The 23623-nt window shown below is 35.0% G+C and overlaps 1 protein-coding gene across 5 annotated transcripts in view; it reads left to right on the forward strand.

Annotated features, from left to right (window-relative positions):
* Positions 1 to 23623, forward strand: part of ARFGEF1 (ARF guanine nucleotide exchange factor 1) — a gene marked incomplete at both ends in the record, with an annotated part of 145610 nt that overhangs the window by 90885 nt on the left and 31102 nt on the right. For all 5 annotated transcript variants that reach the window (XM_080694651.1, XM_080694654.1, XM_080694653.1 and 2 more), the window contains 10 exons: positions 403 to 531; positions 2959 to 3117; positions 3356 to 3506; positions 9244 to 9334; positions 15096 to 15136; positions 15229 to 15398; positions 16659 to 16810; positions 16947 to 17119; positions 18047 to 18207; positions 20830 to 20960. In XM_080694651.1, coding sequence (XP_080550777.1) covers positions 403 to 531; positions 2959 to 3117; positions 3356 to 3506; positions 9244 to 9334; positions 15096 to 15136; positions 15229 to 15398; positions 16659 to 16810; positions 16947 to 17119; positions 18047 to 18207; positions 20830 to 20960 — 1358 coding nt within the window. The remainder of the gene's footprint in view (positions 1 to 402; positions 532 to 2958; positions 3118 to 3355; positions 3507 to 9243; positions 9335 to 15095; positions 15137 to 15228; positions 15399 to 16658; positions 16811 to 16946; positions 17120 to 18046; positions 18208 to 20829; positions 20961 to 23623) is intronic.

The raw sequence follows: 23623 nt of genomic DNA on the forward strand, positions 1-23623 counted from the left end.
GATTAATGACCAAACGGATTTTATTGGAAATAATGAGCCTGTGAATTATGGCTAAAACCAAAGCTTTCAAAGAGAGATGAATTCTGAAGTTAAAAACTAATATTTTTATGAATATTGATTCCCATTTTTATTGATATAACTTGTAGATGCTGTTCTTAAAATATACCTAAGTTTATCTATTGAATTTATTAACTTGCCTTTTCATGCATTTAAACCTAGGCAGCATTAAAGAGTTTTCTTCCTCTCTCCAAGAAGGCTTTCCACATAGCTATGCCAAGAACCTCATTTTTTTTAGAACATCCTAAAATCTTTTATTGTCATAAGGCTTTGAGAAATATTAATGTATTATAATAAAATCTAATTATCATATGATATTCATGATATATTTGTTATTTTTTCTAGTTGGCCTGGACACCTTTTCTGGCTGCCTTCAGTGTAGGTCTACAAGATTGTGATGATACAGAAGTAGCTTCTCTTTGCCTGGAAGGGATAAGGTGTGCAATCAGAATCGCATGCATTTTCAGCATTCAGGTAACAAAGAATTTTACCTTTGTAAGCTGATCTAGGAGACAATAATTACTTAATGACATTAGTGTAGCTTAGCTTACAATGCTTTTTTTTTGTCTATGTGTGTGTGATACTAGGGGTAGAGCCCAGGGGCTTTTCTACCTCTGGCCTATACTCCCAGACCTATTTTATACTTTATTTGGAAACAGGGTCTCACTAAAGTTGCTGAGAGCCTTACTAAGTAGCTGAGGGTGGCTTCGAACCTGTGTGATCCTCCTGTCTCAGCCTCACAAGCACTGGGATTACAAGCATATCCCACCACATCTGGCAGCTTAAAATACTTTTTTAGATCTGACTTATTAAAAACTAAATTTAATTTGTTATTATTATTAGCATAATTACATTGTATTGTAATTTTTCATTATATTGGGCGCATTGTAATTTTACATTATATTGGGATACAGTGTTGAAAAAATACTTGCACGTAACTCTTGTTCCCCTCCCCACCAGATTCTCCCTTGCCCTCACCTCACAAATCTTTGAGATTGGAATTGACAATTTTGTAAATGTTCATGACATTAATTCTACTATGCATTCTTTTTAACTTTGTCTCCCCTCCTCCCTTCCCTAATCACCCTTGGTCATGCCCCTGGAGTCTCTGCTCATCTATCTGATATTGCCCTTATGTCTGAATATCTCTCTAACTCCCATGTATGAGAGAGAACATAAATCTACTTATTGTATAGGACTGGGTATACTTACTTAGTATATAATATTCTTGAGTTTCATCTATTTTCCTGCAAACTAAAAAAAATAATAACTCAATTAAAAATAGGCAAACTGATAGACACTTTTCAAAAGAAGAAATACAAATGGCCAACAATATTCACCATCTTTAAGCAATCAGGGAAATGCAAATCAAAAATTCATTGTAATACCATCTCACTCCAGTTAGGGTGGTAGTCATCTAGAACACAATAAATAAGTGCTGGGGAGGATGTGGGGAAATAGGAACCTTATTATACTGTTGGTGGAACTGTAAACTAGAACAGTTGCTTTGGAAATCAGTGTGGAGGTTTTTCAGAAGACTAGGAATGGAACTACCATATGACCCCACAGTTATGCTCCTGGGCATCTTCCCAAATGAAATGAAATGAGAATATTATAATCAGACTTGCATGTCCATGTTCATAAAAGCACAATTTACAATAGCCAAACTACAGAATCAATCTAAATAGCCATCAGCAGATGAATGGATCACAAAACTTTGGTATATACACACTCTGGAATTTTTCTCAACCATAAAAAAGAACAAAATTACACCATTTGCAGGAAAATTTCAAATTTATGATGATATTTATTATTGTGTGTGTATGTGTGGTACTGCAGATTAAGCCCAGGGGCATTCTGCCTCTGAGTTACATTCCTAGCCCTATTTTATTTTTTATTTTGAAATAGGTCTCACTAAATTGGGAACTGTCTCAGCCTCCCAAGTATTAGGATTATATGCATGCACCACCACACCTGGCTAAAATTTATAAAGGAATTCAAATGAATCTTAATGTTTAATTTAAAAAAAAAACTATGATAGAAAGGGTAGTTCATACCGATCTTTTTTAATTCTAGATCATTAGCTGTGTAAAGTTTCCAAAACTTTAAATTTTTTATATTAAGTACCTTATTTAATTACATAATTGTTCATAATTATTGACTCTTATATTGTGTATATATGTGCATTTTATATTATAGCTTAAGCCTAAGGACAAGTTATGTTTTATATGGTTTCAGAACAAAATTTAACCAAATTTTTTTCTACTTTTTTTCTGTTTTTTGTTTGTTTGTTTGTTTGTTTTTGTGGGTCTGGAGATGGAACCCAGGGCGTTCGACCTCCAAGCTACAACCCCTGCCCTATTTTTTATTCTTTATTTTGAAACAGGGTCTCACTAAGTTGCAGAAGGCCTCGCTTAAGTAGCTGAGGTTTGTCTGGGAACCACAGTCCTCCAGTTAGCCTCCCAAATGTTGGAATTACAAGCGTGCGCCATCCCACCTGGCACTATATTCTTTCTTAAAAACTCTATTTTTATCTAATAGTGAATGTTATGGTTTAGTATATAACAAAGCACAGCTTAGCTAGCTATAAAGAAAAAAATGAACAAATTTTTAAGTTAGGTTTTTGCCAATGCCCATAGTTCTTAAAAGTACTTGATTTTTTTACTTGAATGAATTCCTTTGTTACCACTAAAATCTCAGTTTGTGTTGATATCTCTCTTGATTTAGGAATTTAGAAATTTGTACCTTTTCTTCTCTATCATTTTAAAAATAAGAAAAAATTGTTTTGTGGCAGTGGATGTTAGTTAGAAACTTACTAAACCAAAATAGTTTATCAATAAGGAACTAGAGATCAGTCCACTGTTTTTACAATAATATAAATATATTTTTCTTTTTTTATAGCTGGAAAGAGATGCATATGTCCAAGCACTAGCAAGATTTACCTTACTTACAGTGAGTTCTGGTATTACTGAAATGAAGCAAAAGAATATTGACACAATAAAAACACTTATCACAGTGGCTCATACAGATGGAAATTATTTAGGAAATTCATGGCATGAGGTATAAACATTTTACTTTCAGCTTTGCAGTTTGATTTATAAAATAAAGCTAATACTAAATATTCTATCTATCACTGACATTCTTAAATGTTTGGGGGGAAGAATTAGTGTATTTAAAATAAATATTTAATTTTATGATTTATGATGTAATCTATGTTTTAATCCTAGCTGCATACATTTAAATATTTTTGATGATATTTTTAACATAGAATTAATTTTTTTCACATTTTGTAATGAAGATTCTCAAGTGTATCAGTCAGTTGGAGCTGGCGCAGCTTATTGGAACTGGAGTGAAACCTCGATACATTTCAGGAACAGTGAGAGGCAGAGAAGGATCTCTAACCGGCACAAAAGATCAGGCTCCAGATGAATTTGTAGGTCTGGGGCTAGGTAAGAATTAAAAATTTTCTTTTTACAAAGAATCAAATTTTTTAATCTATTTATTCTAAATCAGTTTTTTTTTTGACGAAATATAATTAGAGCAATTAGATAAAATTCTTGTCACCTAATCTTAGGAAGCAAAGCAAGGTGACTAGGTCAGGAGCTTCAATCTTTTTTACTTTTATTTTTATTTATTTATTTATTTTGCTTGTTAGGTTATCAATTTTAAATAACCCTTAATCTCAGTTTCCCATTTGGGATTGGGAAAAAGGAATGGTTAAATTAATTGCTTTTAAGAAGGAGCAGGTAATTTGAATGTGTGAAGGCTCCTATAAGATAATAGTTGGGGCGAGTAGAGAAAGAATTCACATTCAAAACATTTTAAAGATACTATGTAGGCCTACCTAAATGCTAGTGTGGAACCTTTCTCTAAGGTTCCTCTACTGCTCAGTATGACCAGCAATTTCCAAATCTAACCCTTTATTGGACTAAATAAAGGGAAATAATAACAAAGATGAATACAAAAAATTAAAGAGAGTATACTTTGAGTCATAAATGGAAGATGGTTTACCAAGGAAAAATGAAAGTTTAGGTTTTGACCCTCAATACTCCATTTCTAGCTTTTAATTCTTTTTTTCTGCCTCACCAAATGTCAGTCACTTTCACTGAGATTTTGTTTCTGCCTTTGCAAACTAGTGCCTACCCATAGGATTAATAGGATTAAATAAGAATATATATGCATGGAATTAGCACAATTGCAGTGTATTTGAAACTTTTAAATCTTTGGATATTCTCTGTCCATCCTCCCTAGCCCACCTCCAACCAAGGAATCTGGAGGTGTGATTTCAAAAGGACAATTAGAAATACACTCAGAAACCATTAATATTTATCTTATAAAGCTTTATACTGTAAAATTCGATTTCTGGACATTTTCTGTGTTCATATCTTTTAGTGATTTCTATGTTGTTGCTAGCAATAAAAGTTCTTAAGAGATCCAAGAATTTCAGACCTGAAAAAGGATCCATAGGGAAAGAAATAAAGACAAGACCATGTCGTGGGTTCAGGTTGGCCTGAGGAGATTAGTTTCTGGTGGTAATCCAGCTGAAGCAGTTAGCAGTACATGCTGCCTCAGTGATACCATAGATGCTGGGGTTTGTGAGGTCTGTAGGTGTAGGTGCAGACATAGTAGCTAAATGATCCAGCAGCAGGACTTAGAACAGACGGAGCACCTGCAATGGTGATTTAATGTAACATGGGAGTCCAACTCTAAACACTACAACTAGAATTCTTTCACAAAGTAGCATGAGCTGCAATGAAGCAGTTGAAGTAAATGTGTGCCGATTGAATGAATAGCTTTGAAAAGGCATAGGGAGATAGATCAAAATGATGATAGATAGGTGTTAATGGCTAGTAGTACTTAGTTTTGACAGGTATGACTACAGAATTAGATTACACTAAAAAAAAAGTAACAGTGGAATATTTTAATCTTCTGAAAGTTTTAGACAAGAAAAATATAATTATATTCCTAGTGTATACTAGTATACTTGAAAAGGAGTTAAATGAATTTACCCACCATGCTGTTGTGCTACATATATTGTAGGACTATGAGATCATCTGCCTTTGCCCTTCCAAAAAGGGGAATTTATGTAATGATACAAATGAGAACTGGAAATGAAAAACAGTTCAAGCTTCTAGGCTACTGCAGAGACCAGTACCTCTCTCTCTGACTCTATGCTGTCTATTTGTTCTGCTCCATTCTGCACTCAAGTCTAGTTCTTCAGGCTCTCATTTTTTAGTTTACACCCTTGAGGAAACTAGTATGTTGACTTGGCCCCTGTTGGACAGAGTCCTCCATTCAGACTGTGTAAATGATTATCAGCCAGTCCATGTGGCAGATACCTACCTTTGTCTGCTGGACTACTTAGATAGCACAGCAGATGCTTTCTTGAGCAGGATGTCTTAATCAAAATTTAGGGTTAGAAAATGATGTGATACAGACAATTGAGCCAGTTTAAATTAATATTCTCCTTTATTAATAACATCCATGCACCAAGTAGTCCAAGTAACAGGTCTGAATGTAGTTGTCATTTTGTATATATGAGGAATTGATTCTAGGACCCCTGAGAATACCCAAATCCATGAACACTGAAGTGTCTTATGTAAATGACCTAGTATTTGCATATAACCTTTATATATCTTCCTGTATATTTTAAATCATCTCTAGATTACTTACAATACCTAACATAAATGCTCTACAGATTGTTTTTATAACTTTTTTTTTTTTCTGTATGTGTGTGTGGTACAGGGGTGGAACCCAGGGACTTTTCTACCTCTGGGCTATACTCCCAGACCTATTTTATACTTTATTTGGAAACAGGGTCTCACTAAGTTGCTGAGAGCCTCATTAAGTAGCTGAGGCTGGCTTTGAACCTGTGTGATCCTCCTGTCTCAGCCTCCCAAGCACTGGGATTATAAGTGTGCGCCACCACGCCCAGCCTATAAAATATTTTAACTTTCAGTTATTAAGAATACATAGTATATAGAGTTCTTTTTTGTTTTTTCTTTAAATGCAACTAGTGTCTTTTATTTTGTTTCAGCCGTGCTGTGGAGTAGTTTTTCAAAAACTTTCCCCAGTGTTGGGGTTTGAATCCAGGAGTGATTTACGATTTAACTATACCTCTAGCCCTCTTTATTTTTTCTTTTGAGACATGGTCTTGGTAAGTTGCTTAGTCTGGCCTCAAACTTGCAGTCTTCCTGCCTCAGCTTTCTAAATAGCTGGGATTACAAGTGTACACCACTGTGCCCAGCTTAATTTTTAAATTTGAATTTATGTTTTGAAGATATATATTACTATTTGAAAATTTAATGGCCTGACCACATAACTGCTTAGAGAATACTCACAACATATACATCTTTCTTAGTTAACCTAAGTAGATTTGCTTTTAAGTAATTTGGTAAAATTGGAACTGTCAGTCTGTTGTACTATTAAAAATTATTTGGGCGCCGGACGTGGTGGCACACGCTTGTAATCCCCGCGCTTGGGAGGCGGAGACAGGAGGATCGCGCAGGTTCGAAGCCAGCCGTGCTAGCGTAAGAGACCCTGTTTCAAAAATATAAAATAGGTCTGGGAGTGTAGCCCGGAGGAAGAAGGGCTTCCAGGAACCCCAGTACCACCAAAAAAAAAAAAAAAAATTATTTGGAAGATAAATGGGTTCTTTAAATTTCTAGACATTTTATACCTTCATTTATTCTTTTAAATATTTTTATTAATGATTATAAATTATTGTATTAAAATATAAAGGATTCAAGCTGGGCATAGTGGTGCACGCTTGTAATCCCAGCATTTGGGAGGCTGAGACAAGAGGATCGCTGTTTGTGGAAAGCCTCAGCTACTTAGTGAGCCCCTTTGCAACTCAGTGAGAACCTGTTTTAAAACAAAGAATAAAAAAATAGGGATGGGGTAGAGCTCGGAAGTAGAATGCCCCTGGATTCCATCCCCAGTACAAAAAAAAAAGTATAGAAAGCTCTCTATAGAAAGGACATTTCATCTGATACACAAAGCAAATTATTTGATGATTGGCCTTTTATCACAGTGATTTTTCTTCATAAAATTTCTACAATGTACTTCAAGTGTTCCTTGACACTGTTTCTCTACCATCCTAAATCTCTCACTTATGGCTTTTCATTCTTGTTCTCTTGTATGCAAATAGACTGTTAATTTGTCTTCCTGACTCTAGTATCTCTTCCTATTTGACTATGTTCTCTAAATACTACCAGAGTGATTATTTGGAAAATAGGTTGGAACATGTCAGTCTTCTAAGCGTTCTATTGGTTTTCTATTTTCAAAACTAGTACATTAAATGTGATAGCCAAGGCTTTTCACATTTTACTTCTAATCTGTCTTTACAGATTCTTTTCTCTTCCTTTTCTGTCTCCCTCCAATTCCTCATTATGGTTACACTCAACTATGTTAAAACATGAGAGGACTTACATGCTTGCATTACTTTATATATTTGCCCCTTTGTCTTCACCTTCTTCCCTGTCTACATGGTCATTCTTCTAAGCCAAGCTTGAATTGATAGTTCCTCATATGTGAAGACTTTCTATAGCCAGTGCCTCTGTATCTTCCTTTTCCTATCAAAATTAGTTGTTAACAATGTGGTTAATTTCAGCCTCAAAGCAATCATTGCATTGTATTAAAATAATGTGGTAAATGTGTCTATCTTCTCCTGGTAAATTAACTCAGGAGAGAGATCACATGTTTTCTCATTGCTCAGTTCCTAGGATACAACTTGTTTTTATTTTATTTAAATGAAGTCTTATCTGTTAGGTTTGTATTCAAAGGAACACTTACTGAGGGGTCAGTTGGGTCAACAATTGTTGTTGAGCATCAGCTTTGAATCTAATATTGAATAAGGTAGTTGAGTACAAGAAAATTTACATGACTTGATTCATAACCTTTAGGGAACTTTTTATTTGGATGAGAAGGCTACATTGACATACCTAAAATAATTTGTATGAAATGATATGGAAACAATTCTTATTGGAGTAGTACTTATTAAAAGTAAACACTCAGAGGCAGAAGAGAACAGTGGAAAGGAATCCTTCATTGATAACTCAAATTAAACCAGGTGTGGTAGTACACATCTGAACTCCTAGTACTTAGGAGGTTGAGACAGGTAGATCACAGGTTTGAGCTCATCTTTAGCAACTTCCCAAGACCCTCAGCAACTCAGCGAGATCCTGTTTCAAAATAAAAAGTAAGAAAGACTGAGGGTGTAGCTCAGAAGTAGAATGCCCTTGAATCCTTGTCCTGGGTGGGGGGCACAAACTCAAATTGGATTTTGATAGGTAAGTTTCTGATAGTTGAGAGAGAGCATGACTTGAGTTACATATTGGTTAAAATGTTGAAGGGATGCGCCTGAAATACTGGACTGAAGAGTTTATACTTTATCTTGTAAATTAGAGTAAACAAAATGAAATTGATTATTTAGGAGTATTAATCTGGACAGAAGATCAAAGGAGATATTGGAGAGGAGAATATTTAATTGGGAAATAAGTCTAGTAATTGCTTAGAAATCCAGGACTAAGATTATGAAGGCCTAAACTAATCAGGAATGGAGATGAATAGATGATATGAAAGATGGGTCAAAATAAAGGTCTCGTGACTAGTTAAATATTGATGATGGAGGAAGGGAATAATTGCAAAAGTAATTCTAAGATTAAGATTATGAAAACTGGGGGTATTGTTTTACTTTCTTTACAACATGTGGAACCAGCTTTGGGAGAAAAGATATATGATTCTTTTGAAGAAGAGAATCTTATACAAGTAGAAATTTCACCAAACATTTGTAACTAGGAGATGAAGATTAAATGATAAGGAAATTCTAGTTAAATGGAATTGGACTCATCCACTGAAGGTATCATTGAAACTGTGGTTAGTGTGTCATATTTTGAACATTAAGGGAAATTATGCCTAATGTCATTAATTTTCTGATATAAATTTACAATGCCCCAATTTGTGTGATCTTTACAGTGTCTCTTGTGTCTTATATACTACTTAGTATAGCTCACTAAGCACATTTCCTTGAAAACATCATGAATAACAAAAAAATAATTTGTTTACCCAAAGTCTTACTTCTTTTATTAGGAAAATAATTTTTTTAGAAATGTGTTTTAGAAGTATAAATGTATTCTTCCACTGGATTATTTTAAAACTGAAATGACTCTCTTTTATGTGTGGTAGTTGGAGGAAATGTGGACTGGAAGCAGATAGCGAGTATTCAGGAATCCATTGGAGAAACGAGTTCTCAAAGTGTTGTTGTTGCTGTAGATAGGTAAGGTATTCCTTTTCTTCCCTTTTCAGATGAATATTGTTTCAATTCTGTAGCATTTAGATATATTTTTCTCATTAAGAAAAAGAAAAAAGTTATTGCCAAAATAATTTACCTAAAGTAAATGAGATACATTAATGATATGCTATGATAAGGATGATGAAGCACCTATATTTTTCTTTCTCAGTCATAGAGTATAGGAAGGAGGTAAATGGCATGAAAATTTTAAATTATAACAGATATTAGTATGCTTTAGAGAAATGGTAACCTTGATGAAATGGAATATAAATATTCTATTTCCCTTATAGAAAACGTATGCTTCTTATTTGAAAATGCAGCTCATCTTTCTAGGTACATGATAAAACTGCAGTGTGGGTAAAATGAAAGGGTTTCATTGGAAAATCTAATTATAAATTTCTTTGGAAAGGGCTTTAGAATTTATATACTACATACATTGCCAGGTATTCCTCATCTTAGCTTGTTTTCTAAAAGAAAATACTTACTGTGGTTTACTATGGAATATTTAAGATTTTAAAACTGCCCAGCATATAAGTCCATATCTTCTAGTATTCTTTTGAAGATTAGCTTTTTCCAGACAAATGCTCCCTTTAATTAAAACTTAGCACTTTTCAACATTGACTTTTATTTTATTTACGATTCATATTGAAAACTTTCAAAAATATATATTGTAGTCAGACATGGTAGTGCACACCTATAATCCCAAGTTTGAGGCCAACTTTAGCAATTTAGTAGGCCACTAGCAACTTATTGAGACCCAGTTTCAAAATAAGAAATAGGGCTGGAGATGTAGCTCAGAGGTAGAAAAACACCTTGGGTTCAAGCTGTAGTGTGTGTGTGTGTGTCTGTCTGTCTGTCTGTCTCTCTCTCTCTCTCTCTCTCTCAACACACACACACACACACACACACACACACACACACACACACACACACTATAATCTTTATGGTACTTATATATGCTATACTCTATTATACTATAGATAGTATGTATATACTACAGTCTTTAATTATATCTATATATTATAATCTCTTCTTAATGACATGTTAAATGCATGTTGATTTATTATTTATTTTGCTTCAGATAAAATTTTTGATGTAAGTCCAGACAAAATGGTTATTGATCCTGAAAGTACTCTCTGGAACCCTTCCTTCCTTCCTTCCTTCCTTCCTTCCTTCCTTCCTTTCTTTTTTTCCCTGGTACTGGGATTCCTGGAAACCCTTCTACCTCCGGGCTATACTCCCAGACCTATTTTTATACTTTTTTAAATTTGGAAACAGGGTCTCTTAAACCAATGCGGCTGGCTTCAAACCTGCATGATCCTCCTGTCTCCGCCTCCCAAGCACAGGGATTACAAGCGTGCGCCACCACACCCGGCCTAGAACTTTTCTTTGAAAAGAATTCTTAATGTCCACTTGCCATTGTTTCTATTGTTTCAATTTTAGGAGATAGGAGCATATATCTTTTTCTTGTGAGGGTTGAAGAAAGATTGTGTATCATCATATACCCCTAGTATAAAATACAAAGGCTTGCCACATGTGGAGCACTTTATATGTATTACTTTATTTAATCATTTCTGTAGCCTTCAGTATTATTGGTGTCCTTAATTTACAAATGAGAAACTGGGTTTAAATAACTTCCTAATAACCAGTATACTCTTGTCTTGATTGTTGCTGTTCTTTTATTCACAGAGAATTTTGAGGTGTGGAGCCATTCCATCTTTACCAGACCTCCTGTCTTTGATTGTGCACTCTTTTACCCTCTCTGGCTTTCTGCCTATGTGTACAACTCCAGGGCTATGTAATAGCTGCCCTTCTGATACCAGGCTTTCTTCAAGTGGTTTTCTTGCTTTCCAGAAAATCATGTTTTCTGTAATTATGAGATTTTATTTAGGCATTATGAGAATCTACTCAGGCAAAATTCAACATTTTTCTTTTTGTATAATATTCTTTATATGACCATATCCATATCACTTATTTGAACAAATTACCTGCCTGCCTGTTTCAAGAATTTAAGCTATTTCAGAAAAAACTTGGAACAATTTTATTAGTACTTTGTCAGTTCAAGCTTGTCATTATCAGATACTTTTGCAAACAAACCTAGTGTATAGTTTTATACAAAATGTGACAATGTTTTAGCTTATTGTGAAAGCATTAAATCTTTGATTATATCTTTGGTTACATCTTTAATTTAGTATAAAGTCATATTGTGTGTTATATATTTCACTTTCTTCTTAAATTTCCTCTGATTTTTTTCTGCATATGAGTTTATTTTGACATGCTACTACAACTGTGACCTGTAAACTAACTCAGTGAAATAACATTGGTAATCAAAACAGTAGTGAGAGTAGTGTCAGGCATTGTCTGGAGAGTTCTGTACTTGTCCAACCAACAGTCTTTTTTTTTTATCCTTGAAACGTGTTCTAAATACTGTAGTCAAGTCTTATTATAAATGTAGGAACTAAACAGGAAAAATTTAAAATTATTTTTCTATGTTTAATTCCTTATAGTTTATTTCATAACCAGTAGAAAAATAGAGTCTATGAAAAACTTTAAGAGGGTAACATTTTCTAACCACCTCCATTTTGTATTAAGAATTTCTTGCCATTCAAATTTAGGAGAATAATAGACACTTTTATTCTAGCACTTGCTGGGATAGAATGTTCTAGGCATTATGAAACTAGGCCTGCTTCACAGATATAACTGAATTTTGTAAGGGATAGACTTTTTGCCCAGGAATGATTTATTTCTGAAAGCTAAAAGAAAGTTACTTTTTTTTTTTTTTTAAACATGCCAGATCTAGCTTTTATACTGGCCCTTTTCTCTCTTTGGAACATTCTCTTACGTCTCCGAAAGTATGTACAATTCATCCTAACTCCATTTGCTTATAAATATCTTTCAGTTAAGGCTATGAAATAAATGAACCTTTGATAGTTTCATTGTGAAAAACATTTTACCAGAATAGTAATTCAGGATGGTTTTGTGTTGCAATTAAAAGTTTATTTCTGCAAAAATCTTGTCAGCTCTTTTTGGCATTGGCATTATGATATGAAGCAGTAATCTTATCAATTTTTCCCCTTCTATGCTTTTAAGAGCATGTTTTTAATCTTAAACAAGATTCATGAACTTCTCTGCTTTGCTTTTCACACGGGGAATATAGAATCCATTTCATGGGCTGATTTTGTGAAACCTAGCTCTGCTCTCCTGGCTTAACTTTAAATGCCTCCACAGACCGCTGTGCTCTCCCACATGGCTTATTTAGTGGAGCATTGCTAGAGATAGAGTGGCCCCTCAGATGCTACCGAGTGAGTAGGAATTTCAGTGCCCCCACCCAGGATGCATGCTCACTTACCTTCCTCCAGTACCCCAAGTCTGAAGAACCTGGTGTGACTGCTGATGATAGTTCTCTCTCCTTCCTGCCTTTGTTCTCTACCATTTCACCACCTTCAAAGTTTGTTGCTTCCTTTCCCTGTGGTTGCACATAATTTCCATCTATGTTTCTGTTCTTTTCCCTTTGAAACTTTGTCATTTGCTTTATTCTCAGCTAAAAATAAATCCTTTCTTGTTTCTTTTATGCCTTTTATTTCTTCTATACTACTTATTTGGCCTCCATTTGTGGTGTGGTTTGTCGATAGACTTTGCCTTCCAAGGGTATACCTTTAGTTTGAGATAAATCTGCTGATCACATTTATGTAGTTTAACAGTTTTTATTTTTGTTCTTGTGAGCGCTTTTGTAGGCTTCGTATGTTTTTAAATTCTGGGTCCAGTCTAACTGCTGGATTAAATGGGACCTAATTACTCTTGAAACCCCCCCCCCATTGTGTTTTATGCCAGATTTTAAAATTATTACTTCATTCTACAGGTAAGAACAATATAGAACATCTTAGACATTCCTTTAGCAGAAGTTCAGATTTTGAGTGTCCTGTCTTGTTTTTGTTACTATTGGTAGGACACATTAACAAGCATTCAAGAATGGTACTCAGGCTAAAAAAGTCATGATTTATGAGAACAGTTAGATTCGGGTAGTATGTAAAATCTAAAATACACTTAAATATTTAATACATGCTTTAATCAGTTAAGTATGAGACAGTATAGAAAAGTGGTTAAGAGAATATATATATACACATATATATTTATTATATATATATATATTTTTCCCCCCCCCGGTTCTGGGGATGGAACCCAGGGGCATTCTATCTCCAAGCTACAACGCCTGCCCTATTTTTTATTCTTTATTTTGAAATAGGGTATCACTAAGTTGCAGAGGGCCTCAGTAAATAGCCAAGACTCTCTGTGAACCGTGATTCTCTGGTCTCAGCCTCCCAAATGCTGGGATTACAAGTGTGCGCCATCATGCCCAGCTTTGAGTGTATATTCTGTAGTCTTCCTAACCTGGTTTGAATCTTGACTCTGGCACTTACTAGTTGTGTAATCTTTGAGGAAGTTTTGAAATATCTTTGTGTCTCAGTTTTTGTGTTTACAAAATAAGGGTTATAATAGTACATATTTCACAGGGTGTGTGTGTGTGTGTGTGTGTACACACTAAAGATTAAACCTAGGGGCATTCTACCTCTAAACTATATCCCCAGGCATTTTTATTTATTTGGAAATAGACTGTTGCTAAATTGCTGAAGCTGGCTTCCAACCTATGATCCTCCTGTTTTGGCTTCCCAAGTACTGGGATTACAGACATGTGCCACCATACCCAGCTATATTTCTTACTATGAAATGAGTGAAAATATATAAAGCACTAAAACAGTACCCACTAAGTGATTGGTAGCCATTACTATTAGTGTGTGTGTGTGTGTGTGTGTGTGTGTGTGTGTGTTGCTAAGGATTGAACCCAGGGGCATGATACCTCGAAGCTATATCCCCAGTCCTTTTTTTTTTTTTTTGAAACATGGTCTCACTGGGCCATGCTGCTAAGTTGCAGAGGCTGTCCTTGTCTCAGCCTCCTGTGTACTGGGATTACCAGCATGCTCCACCACACCTGATTTACTATTCTTTTTAAGTTTAATATTTGACCTGTCTTTAAGGTTTTCTCTTTAATATCTAAATCCTATGCGTGCATTTTAAAATGATGAATATTGTTGATCTTGTAAAGGTTTAGTCACATTAAACCCATTTGTAAACCCAAAATGTGGGTATAAATGCTTTAAAGGAGTAATATATTTATGCTGAACTTTTTTATAAAACTGAAACAGAGGAAAAGAACTCAGTAAATAAATGTGACCAAAACCTGGACAGCAACAGAATAACTGTAAACATTTAAGTGCTATAAGGAAAGTGGCTTAGGTACTGTTTGGTTGAACTCATACTATTACAAGTTTAAATGAAACAACTTTTAATTTATCATAAATGAGCTTTCTAATCAAATGTACATTATTTGCAAAAATTATATTTTTAAAGAATTTCCTTAATGCTAGTAGATACTCAGGAAAAATGAAAGTCTTCTGTTTCATAGTATACCAATTCATTAGTTTTACAAATTAGTATTCTACTAGTAAAATTACAATAGTAAACACTTAACTTTAGTAATTTTGAATGCAAAGTGATATGTTTAGACATGAGAGGGAGAAACATTCAAACTATTGCATAATTAAAAAGTACTTATTTGGCTACCTAATTTTTGTTCTTGTTGTTCCTTTAAAATGGATAAAAATAGCTCATACCCAGGCCATTTACTATAGAGTTGACATAACAGAAATAAAACTTGATAAATTTTTAAGACTTATCTTATTTTCCCCAGAATATTCACAGGATCTACAAGGCTAGATGGAAATGCTATTGGTAAGTATGGAAATTTGTTTTATTTAGAAACTGGCCTTTAAACTAAGAAATTTTAAGTTGATCTAAAAAATGTAAATGTATTTATTTTATAGTGGATTTTGTTCGTTGGCTCTGTGCTGTGTCTATGGATGAATTGCTTTCAACTACACACCCAAGAATGTTTAGTCTGCAAAAAATTGTAGAAATATCATACTACAACATGGGAAGAATACGATTACAGTGGTCTCGGATATGGGAAGTTATTGGGGATCATTTTAATAAGGTATTTTAATAATCATAGTATTTGTTATCATATTTTTTGTCTAAAGTTTTCTATAGTCTGATGGGTTTTTCCCTTCCAAGCAATTGTTTATTACTTTTTTACAATTAAATTTAGAGATTCCAATGAATCCTATTCTTGTTATAGAAATGATTGGTCAGGATTTTAAGAATTTCGTAAAATATCTGTTTTTCTTTTTGCAGGAAGTATTCTTAGTATACCAATTGCCTTTATAAAAAAAAATCTTGGGTTTACCTACCTATGCTAGTAACTTAATATATTTTGTAAGGCAAAACTTAAGAATTTTATTCCCAGTACCACAGAATAAACAAAACAAGATTATGTATAAGGTTTGCATTTGAATTTTATTAAGTATTGTGCTGGCTGCTGGGAAACCAGTGGTGTAAAGGAAAACTGACTTTGTGGAGCTTCTAGTCCTATGGGGAAGACAGAAAAATATCTAGAGCAAAAATAAAATGAAAAAATAATTCAAGTTAGAAAATCACATATTATAATGCATACTGTGAAGATAAATTTTTAAAAAATTAAGTATTGTAAATTTTCAACACTGGCATTAGCATCTTTTCACCACTGACATTAGCATTTTGTTTTTTTTAATATACTTTTATTGGTGCATTGTAATTATACATCGTAATGTGGTTCTGAGTGAAACACACATGTACAAAAAAGTACTTGTTATGTTTCCTTCCAGCTCCCACCCTGCTGGCTCCCCTTCCTTGTACATATTATTGAGGTTGCTAACTTTATATATGTACATAGAAGTGTTTGAACTATTTCCTCGTCAAGTCTCCCTTCACATCTCCCTCCTCAGAAGCCCCTTCACTGCCCTACTGATTCTCCTCATTTATCTGCAGTTTCTTTTGTTTTCCAATTTAGCTTCCACATATGATAGAAAATATACTACTCTTTACTTTCTTGACTGCTAAACACACTGTATGTAATATTCTCCGGTTCCATCCATTTTCCTACAAGTGACACAAATTTTTCTTCTTTATAAAGGCTAAGTATAATTCCATTGTGTGTATTTATGTTCTATACTTTCATAATCTCTTCATGTATTGACAGACATCAAGGCTGGTTCCATAATTTGGTTGTGGTAAATTGTACTGCTATAAACATGAATTGCATATATCAATGTAGTATTTTTCCAAAGGATTTGAAGCATTTCCGTTTTTTGTCTATTTTCTCTCTCTCTTCCTTTCTTTCCTTCTCTCTTTCTTTCTTTCTTTTCTGCCATTGCAGGTTGGCTGTAATCCTAATGAAGATGTAGCTATTTTTGCAGTAGACTCCTTGAGGCAGTTGTCAATGAAGTTTTTAGAGAAAGGGGAGCTTGCAAATTTCAGATTCCAGAAGGATTTCTTAAGACCGTTTGAACATATAATGAAACGGAACAGGTATGTTTGTTGAATTACTTAATTTCAGAAAAACCTTATTCTTTTCCATAGCAGGGGGAAATATAGAAGAAAGGGTAAAAAAAAAAAGATGAGTTTTATCTCTATGCATATCCATACAGTTATATTAATATTTTAGGTCTCCAACAATTCGAGATATGGTTGTACGGTGTATAGCACAAATGGTTAATTCTCAAGCTGCTAACATTCGATCTGGATGGAAGAACATTTTTTCTGTATTTCATCTAGCTGCATCTGATCAAGATGAAAGCATAGTAGAACTTGCATTTCAAACAACTGGGCACATTGTCAGTGAGTATTCTCTTAATTATCTTTAATAAAAAAAGCTTAAATGTGTTTAGATAATAATTCAACCACAATTAAAATTACGGGCTTTTAATTTTACTAAATTTTGTCTACACAAACCAAACCACAGCAAAAAAAAAAAAAAGGTAATTATTATACTTAACAAGTATTGAGGGTTTACTCAATGGTATGCTTTGTAAGCACTTTTCATATATTTTCTTTAGTCTTCACTACTCTATGAAATGAGTACCTCTCTTACTCTCACCCCCCTTTTCAATAGACTAGTTATTCAGGCATCGAGAGGCTAAGTAATTTGCCTAAGGTATCAGAACTAGAAGTATTGGAGTTGGTGTTCAGAGCCATGGAGTCTTAAAGCAAAGTCTTTCTTTTTGACCACTATATTATACAGCCTCATTTGAGTTTTGGACGGAACTCAAATACTAGGGATGTAAGTTAAGCCTGTATCAAAGATGATAATAATGACTGTTGTCAGCGTGAAGAATCATAACATCATAGCTATCATTATTTGCTTGCGTTAAGTATTTTTCTAAGCTTATAGTATTTTATGTAGTATATCAGCTAACCTATGGGTATTATTACCCTAATTTTATAGGTCAAGAAATAGATAAAAAGAGGATAAGTAAATTGGTATTTTTATTCAAGAAGAGTTGATTCAATTCTACTGTGTGCCTGTCACTTTATTAGGTGCTGTGTTGATAGTGTAAAAAAAAGCCGACATGTTTTATTTACTTCACTATTCAGGACAGGCAAATCAGTGGTAGAGACATACTTGAACCCCATATTTATTGGATATCAATCTCTTAACAAACTGTAAGATGTATGCGTCACATCTGGAGGTTGACATATGTTGGGTACAATTAAGAATAATGGAAAAATTATAGTCATTTTGATATATATTTTCCTTTGTTTTAGCCCTTGTATTTGAAAAACACTTTCCAGCCACCATTGACTCTTTCCAAGATGCAGTAAAGTGTCTGTCTGAATTTGCATGCAATGCAGCTTTCCCAGATACAAGTATGGAAGCAATTCGACTTATTCGCCATTGTGCAAAATATGTGTCTGATAGACCTCAGGTATAACGTTATTTAGTAAACAAAATATTTCTAAGTACTTATTTCTAATTTGAAATCTATATTTGTTTGGGAATTTAGGGTATACGAAGATACTTATTTTTCAGTAAACCCAATACAGTCTGAGCTTGATTCTGGGCTATGCTGGTTAGTGATTATTACTGTAATTGAAGGTGTCAGGTATTTTATTTTTTTAGAATTTTACATGTATTTACTTGTTTAATCTTCATAACAACTCTATGGGACAGATGGTATGATACCTCTAGATAGACAAGGAAACAGGCACAGAGGAGTTAGAAATATGCCATAGTAGCAGTACTATTAAAAGAAAGCTAGGACTTGAACCCCACTTGTGGTTTGTTTGTTTTTGTTTTTGGTGGTTCTGGAGTTCCTAGAAACCCTTCTAACCTGGGCTATACTCCTAGACCTATTTTTTATACTTTTTTTAAAATTTGGAAACAGGGTCTCCTAAACCAGCAGGGATGGCTTTGAACCAGCGCGGTCCTCCTGTCTCAGCCTCCCAAGCGCGGGATTACAAGCGTGCGCCACCACGCCCGGCCCCACTTGTGTTTTTAATTGTTCCTTGTAGTGCTGATTGTCTGCCTGTGTTCTGCAGCACTGATGTTGACTCACTATGGATGAATATAGGCTTAATCTCTGAAGTAAAAGGTTGAATTGAAGCCAGATATGGTGGCACACTCTTGTAATCCCAGCATTTGGGCGGCTGACAGGAGGATTGTGATTTGCCCACAGCCTCAGCTACTTAGTGAGGCCCTTTGCATTTCCTTGAGACCCTGTTTCAAAATAAAGAATAAAAAATAGAGCTGGATGTGTAGCTTGGAGGTAGAATGCCCCTGGGTTCTGTCCCCAGTACTACACACACACACAGAGGTTGACTTGATAATCTGGCTACTAGTTTTAACTTGCATATCTGAATCTCTTTTTGTAAGTATCATAAGGAAAACTGATCCATCATATAGATTCAGTAATAAGATTTTACCATGCACTAATACCTATGGAGTATGGACCTATGGAGTACTTTGTACTTTTTATATATATCAACACATTGGACCTTTACACCTTCTCAGTGTGGTTAGTGTAGCTATGTGGTATTATCACTATTTATGTATTTATTTATTGTAGTATTGGGGATGGAACCCAGTGGTATTCTACCTCTAAGCTACACTCCCAGCCCTGTTTTTTAAATTATTTATTTATTTATTTATTATTTTGGTGGTACTAAGGGTGGAACCCTTCTACCTCCGGGCTACACTCCCAGACCTATTGTATATTTTTATTTGGAAACAGGGTCTCTTAAGCCAGCACAGCTGGCTTCAAACCTGCATGATCCTCCTGTCTCCGTCTCCCAAGTGCGGAGATTACAAGCATGCGTCACCACGCCCGGCTTTAATTCTTTATTTTGAAACAGGGTCTCACTGAGTTATAGAGGGCCTCACTAAGTAGCTGAGACTGTCCACGAACCTGGATCCTCCTGTCTCAGCCTCCCAAATGCTGGGATTACAAGCATGTGTCACCACACCTGGCTGTACTATAAGTAATTAAATGATAAAAATGGAAACTTGAATTGCCTGGCTAATAATGAAGAGACATGGTAACAGTTAAAGGTAAATTCAATTTTTGGATTTTTTTTTTTCCAGTACTGAGGATTGAACTCAGGGGCATTCTACCTCCAAGCTACTACCCCAGCCCTATTTTATTCATGTGTGTGTGTGTGTGTGTGTGTGTGTGTGTGTGTGTGTGTGTGTGTGTGTTTTAGGAGGTAGAACCCAGGGGCTTTTTACCTCCATGCTATACTACCAGACCTATTTTATACTTTATTTGAAAACAGGGTCTCACTAAGTTGCTCAGAGCCTCACTCAGTAGTTGAGGCTGGCTTCGAACCTGTGCTATCCTCCTGTCTCAGCCTCCCAAGCGCTGGGATTACAAGTGTGTGCCACCATGACTAGCTTTATTCTTTATTTTGAAACAGGATCTCACTAAGTTGCAAAGGGCCTCACTAAGTACCTGAGGCCATGAACCTGAAATCTTCCTATATCAGTTTCCCAAGTACTGGGGCTACAAGCAATATTCCAGCTTCAGTTTTTGGATTCTAATTCAGTGCTCTTTGTAGACAGTTCTAATCTCCATGTTTTTACAAATTATTAACACCCCCTTTTGATTGATGAAGCATTTAAGATTTTATCTTACACTGAATATATAGAGGTTTCAGTCAGCATTCTCATTGCTGTGGCTCAAAAAACCTGACAACAACTTAGAGGAAGGAGATTTATTTGCTCATAGTTCTGGAGATTTCAAGAGTTCAGTCCATGTTAGGATAGGTGAAGTCTTAACGGAGCTCAGGGTATATATGGGAAGTAGTGAGCGAGAGCAAACAGGCTCTGGTCTCACATCACAGAAGCTGGAGCCAGTGAGAAAGCAGAGAGGAGGAACCATATGAAATTCCCAAAGCCACACCCCAGAGATTCTTCAGCAACGAAGCCCTACCTGCCTTGTGTCTGTGAGGTCTAGGGTGACATTCTGGCAGGGTTTTTATGTTTTTGAATGTATGTTTGTTTTTTGTTTTTTTTTTTTTGCCTTTAATAATCCTTCCTTTCTTTTTTAAAGGCTTTCAAGGAATATACAAGTGATGATATGAATGTGGCACCTGAAGACAGGGTATGGGTGAGAGGATGGTTCCCAATTCTCTTTGAGTTATCCTGTATCATCAATAGATGCAAATTAGATGTAAGAACCAGGTAACAATCAGTATTTGAAATTCAAGTTTTAAAGGGTTTATTTTGATTTTAACCTTTCTTATATGAAGGCATGTTCATAGTTTCTATCTTCATGAATTTGTTTCCTAGCCAGGCATGGTGTTACACACTTGTAATTCTAGTATTTGGGAGACTGATACAGGAGGATCACAGGTTCCTAGCCAGCCTCAGCAACTTAGTGAGGCTTTCAGCAACCTAATGAGACCCTCTTTCCAAATAGGAAATAAAATCAGGCTAGGCGTATAGCTTGGAGGTAGAATGCCTCTGGGTTCCTCCCTAGTGCAAAAAAAGAAAAAAAAAATAGATTTGTTTTCTGTTAGTGGCATAGGAGATTAGTGGCAAAATTTATTTCATAGTAAATGATCGAAGTTTTTGTTTGTTTGTTTGTTTGTTTTTGTGGTACGGGGGGGTGGAACTCAGAGGTTTTCTACCTCTTGGCTATACTCCCAGACCTATTTTATATTTTATTTGGAAACAGGGTCTCACTAAGTTGCTGAGAGCCTCACTAAGTAGCTGAGGCTGGCTTTGAACCTGTGCGATCCTCCTGTCTCAGCCTCCCAAGCACAGGAATTACAAGCATCTGCCACCACGCCCAGCCAAAGAATTTTTAAATGCATATACTTGGTATAGTTTTATTTATTTTTATTGGTACATTGTATTTTTACATCATAATGGGATAAAAAACTTGTGTAGACATAAATGCACACATCACCCAGCCAGCCCCCACCAAGTCCCCACCACACGCCTTTCCCATCCCTCCTTCCCATGCCTGGCTTATTGTTTGACTCTGATGTGAATAAGTTACATCGTGTGCTTTAAAGAGTTTCCTTCTTCCCCCCTCCCATCCCCACGGTTAGGATGCCTTATTTTCTCCTCTATAGGATCTCCTTTTTAACCTGGAGCTTCTCCAATGACCCATTTCACCTTAGCTTTCACATATTAGGGAAAGCATCTGATTTCTTACTTTTTGCAACTGACTAACCTTGCTTAGCATAATATCCTCCAGTTCCATCCATTTCCCTATAAATGCTACAATTGTGGGGCTTTTTATGGTTGAGTAAAATTCCATTCTGTACATTTCCCACAGTTTTAATCCATCTATTGATGGGCATCTTGGCTGGTTCCATAGTTTGGCTATGGTGAATTGTGCAGCTATGAACATAGATACACATGCATTAGTTTGGTAGTTTGGTTTGCTTTCTTTTGGGTAGATACCCAGAAGTGGTATTGTTGAATTGAATGGTAAATTTGTTCTCATTCTTCTGAGGATCTGCCCTTCTGTTTTCCAAAGTGGTTGCGCTAATTTGCAGTCCCAATTACAATGTTTTAGAGTTCCCACTTCTCCATATCCACGCCAGCATTTGTTGTTGTTTGTGTTTTGAATGGTTGCATTCTAGTTGGGGTAGAAATTCAAATGGCCAATAAATGCATGAAATGGTGCTCAACATCATTGGCAATCACAAAGATGCAAATCAAAACTACCCTGAGATTTTACTTGGTGTATTTTATTTTATTTTATTTTTTGGTGGTAATAGGCGTAGAACCCAGCAGCTTTCTACCTCCGGGCTACACTCCGAGACCTATTTTATACTTTATTTGGAAACAGGGTCTCACTAAGTTGCTGGCTTCGAACTTATGCAATCCTCCTGTCTCAGCCTCCCAAGCGCTGGGATTACAAGTGTGCGCCACCACACCCGGCTTACTTGGTATATTTTAGATTAAGAACTATTTAGGTCTGGCCACTAACATAATTTCATATAATATTATTATTATCTGAATAATATTATTCAAATAGAACCCCTTGAAAAAGGTATTCATAATAAAAGATCTTTAAGACCATATATAGCCAGTTTATAAAGGAACTATTATGATATTATGTAACTGAGCTATTATGATATTATGTAACTGAGTAAGTGTTCAATATATCTTTTCTATGTCACATAAATACAGTTTTTTTTTTTCACCCTGTACTTTTTTTTTTTATTTTTTATTGGTGCACTGTATTCATACATCATAGTGGGATACAAAAAAAACTTTTGTAGACATACATGCACACATTGCCCAGTCAGCCCCCACCCGATCCCCACCCCATTCCCTCCCCATCCCTCCTTCCCATGCTTGGCTTATGGTTGACATCTAGTATTATAGCAATTTATCCAAAATTAACAATGATAATCTCACATAACAGTTTCATTTGTCTGATACCAAGCTTTGGATAACTTAAAGATAACATTTCAATATTTCTTTTTGCTTTCTTTCTTACCAGAGAATATTTTTTTCTTTTTTTTTTTAGGTGAAACTATCATTTATTTATATATTTATTTTTCAGAAAAAAAAATCTATCCTAATATGGAATATGAACTCTAGATACCCAAAATGATCTCAAAAAAGAACAAAGCTAGAAGATATATATTTTCTGATTTCAAACCATTTAAAGCTACAATAATTGAAACAGTGTAGTACTGTTCTAAAGGCAGATATATAAACCATTGGAGTTAAATAAAAGCCTAGAGCTAAATTCTTCCATATATTGTCAAGTTATTTTTGACAAGGTTTCCACGAACATTTGGTGGAGGAAATAATAATCTTTTAACTAAATATTGTTGAAAAATAATTACATGAAAAAGAATAAAATTGGACCCTTA

Source organism: Muscardinus avellanarius (genome assembly GCF_963383645.1).
Source record: "Muscardinus avellanarius genome assembly, chromosome: 4".
In the NCBI taxonomy this organism is placed as follows: Eukaryota; Metazoa; Chordata; class Mammalia; order Rodentia; family Gliridae; genus Muscardinus; species Muscardinus avellanarius.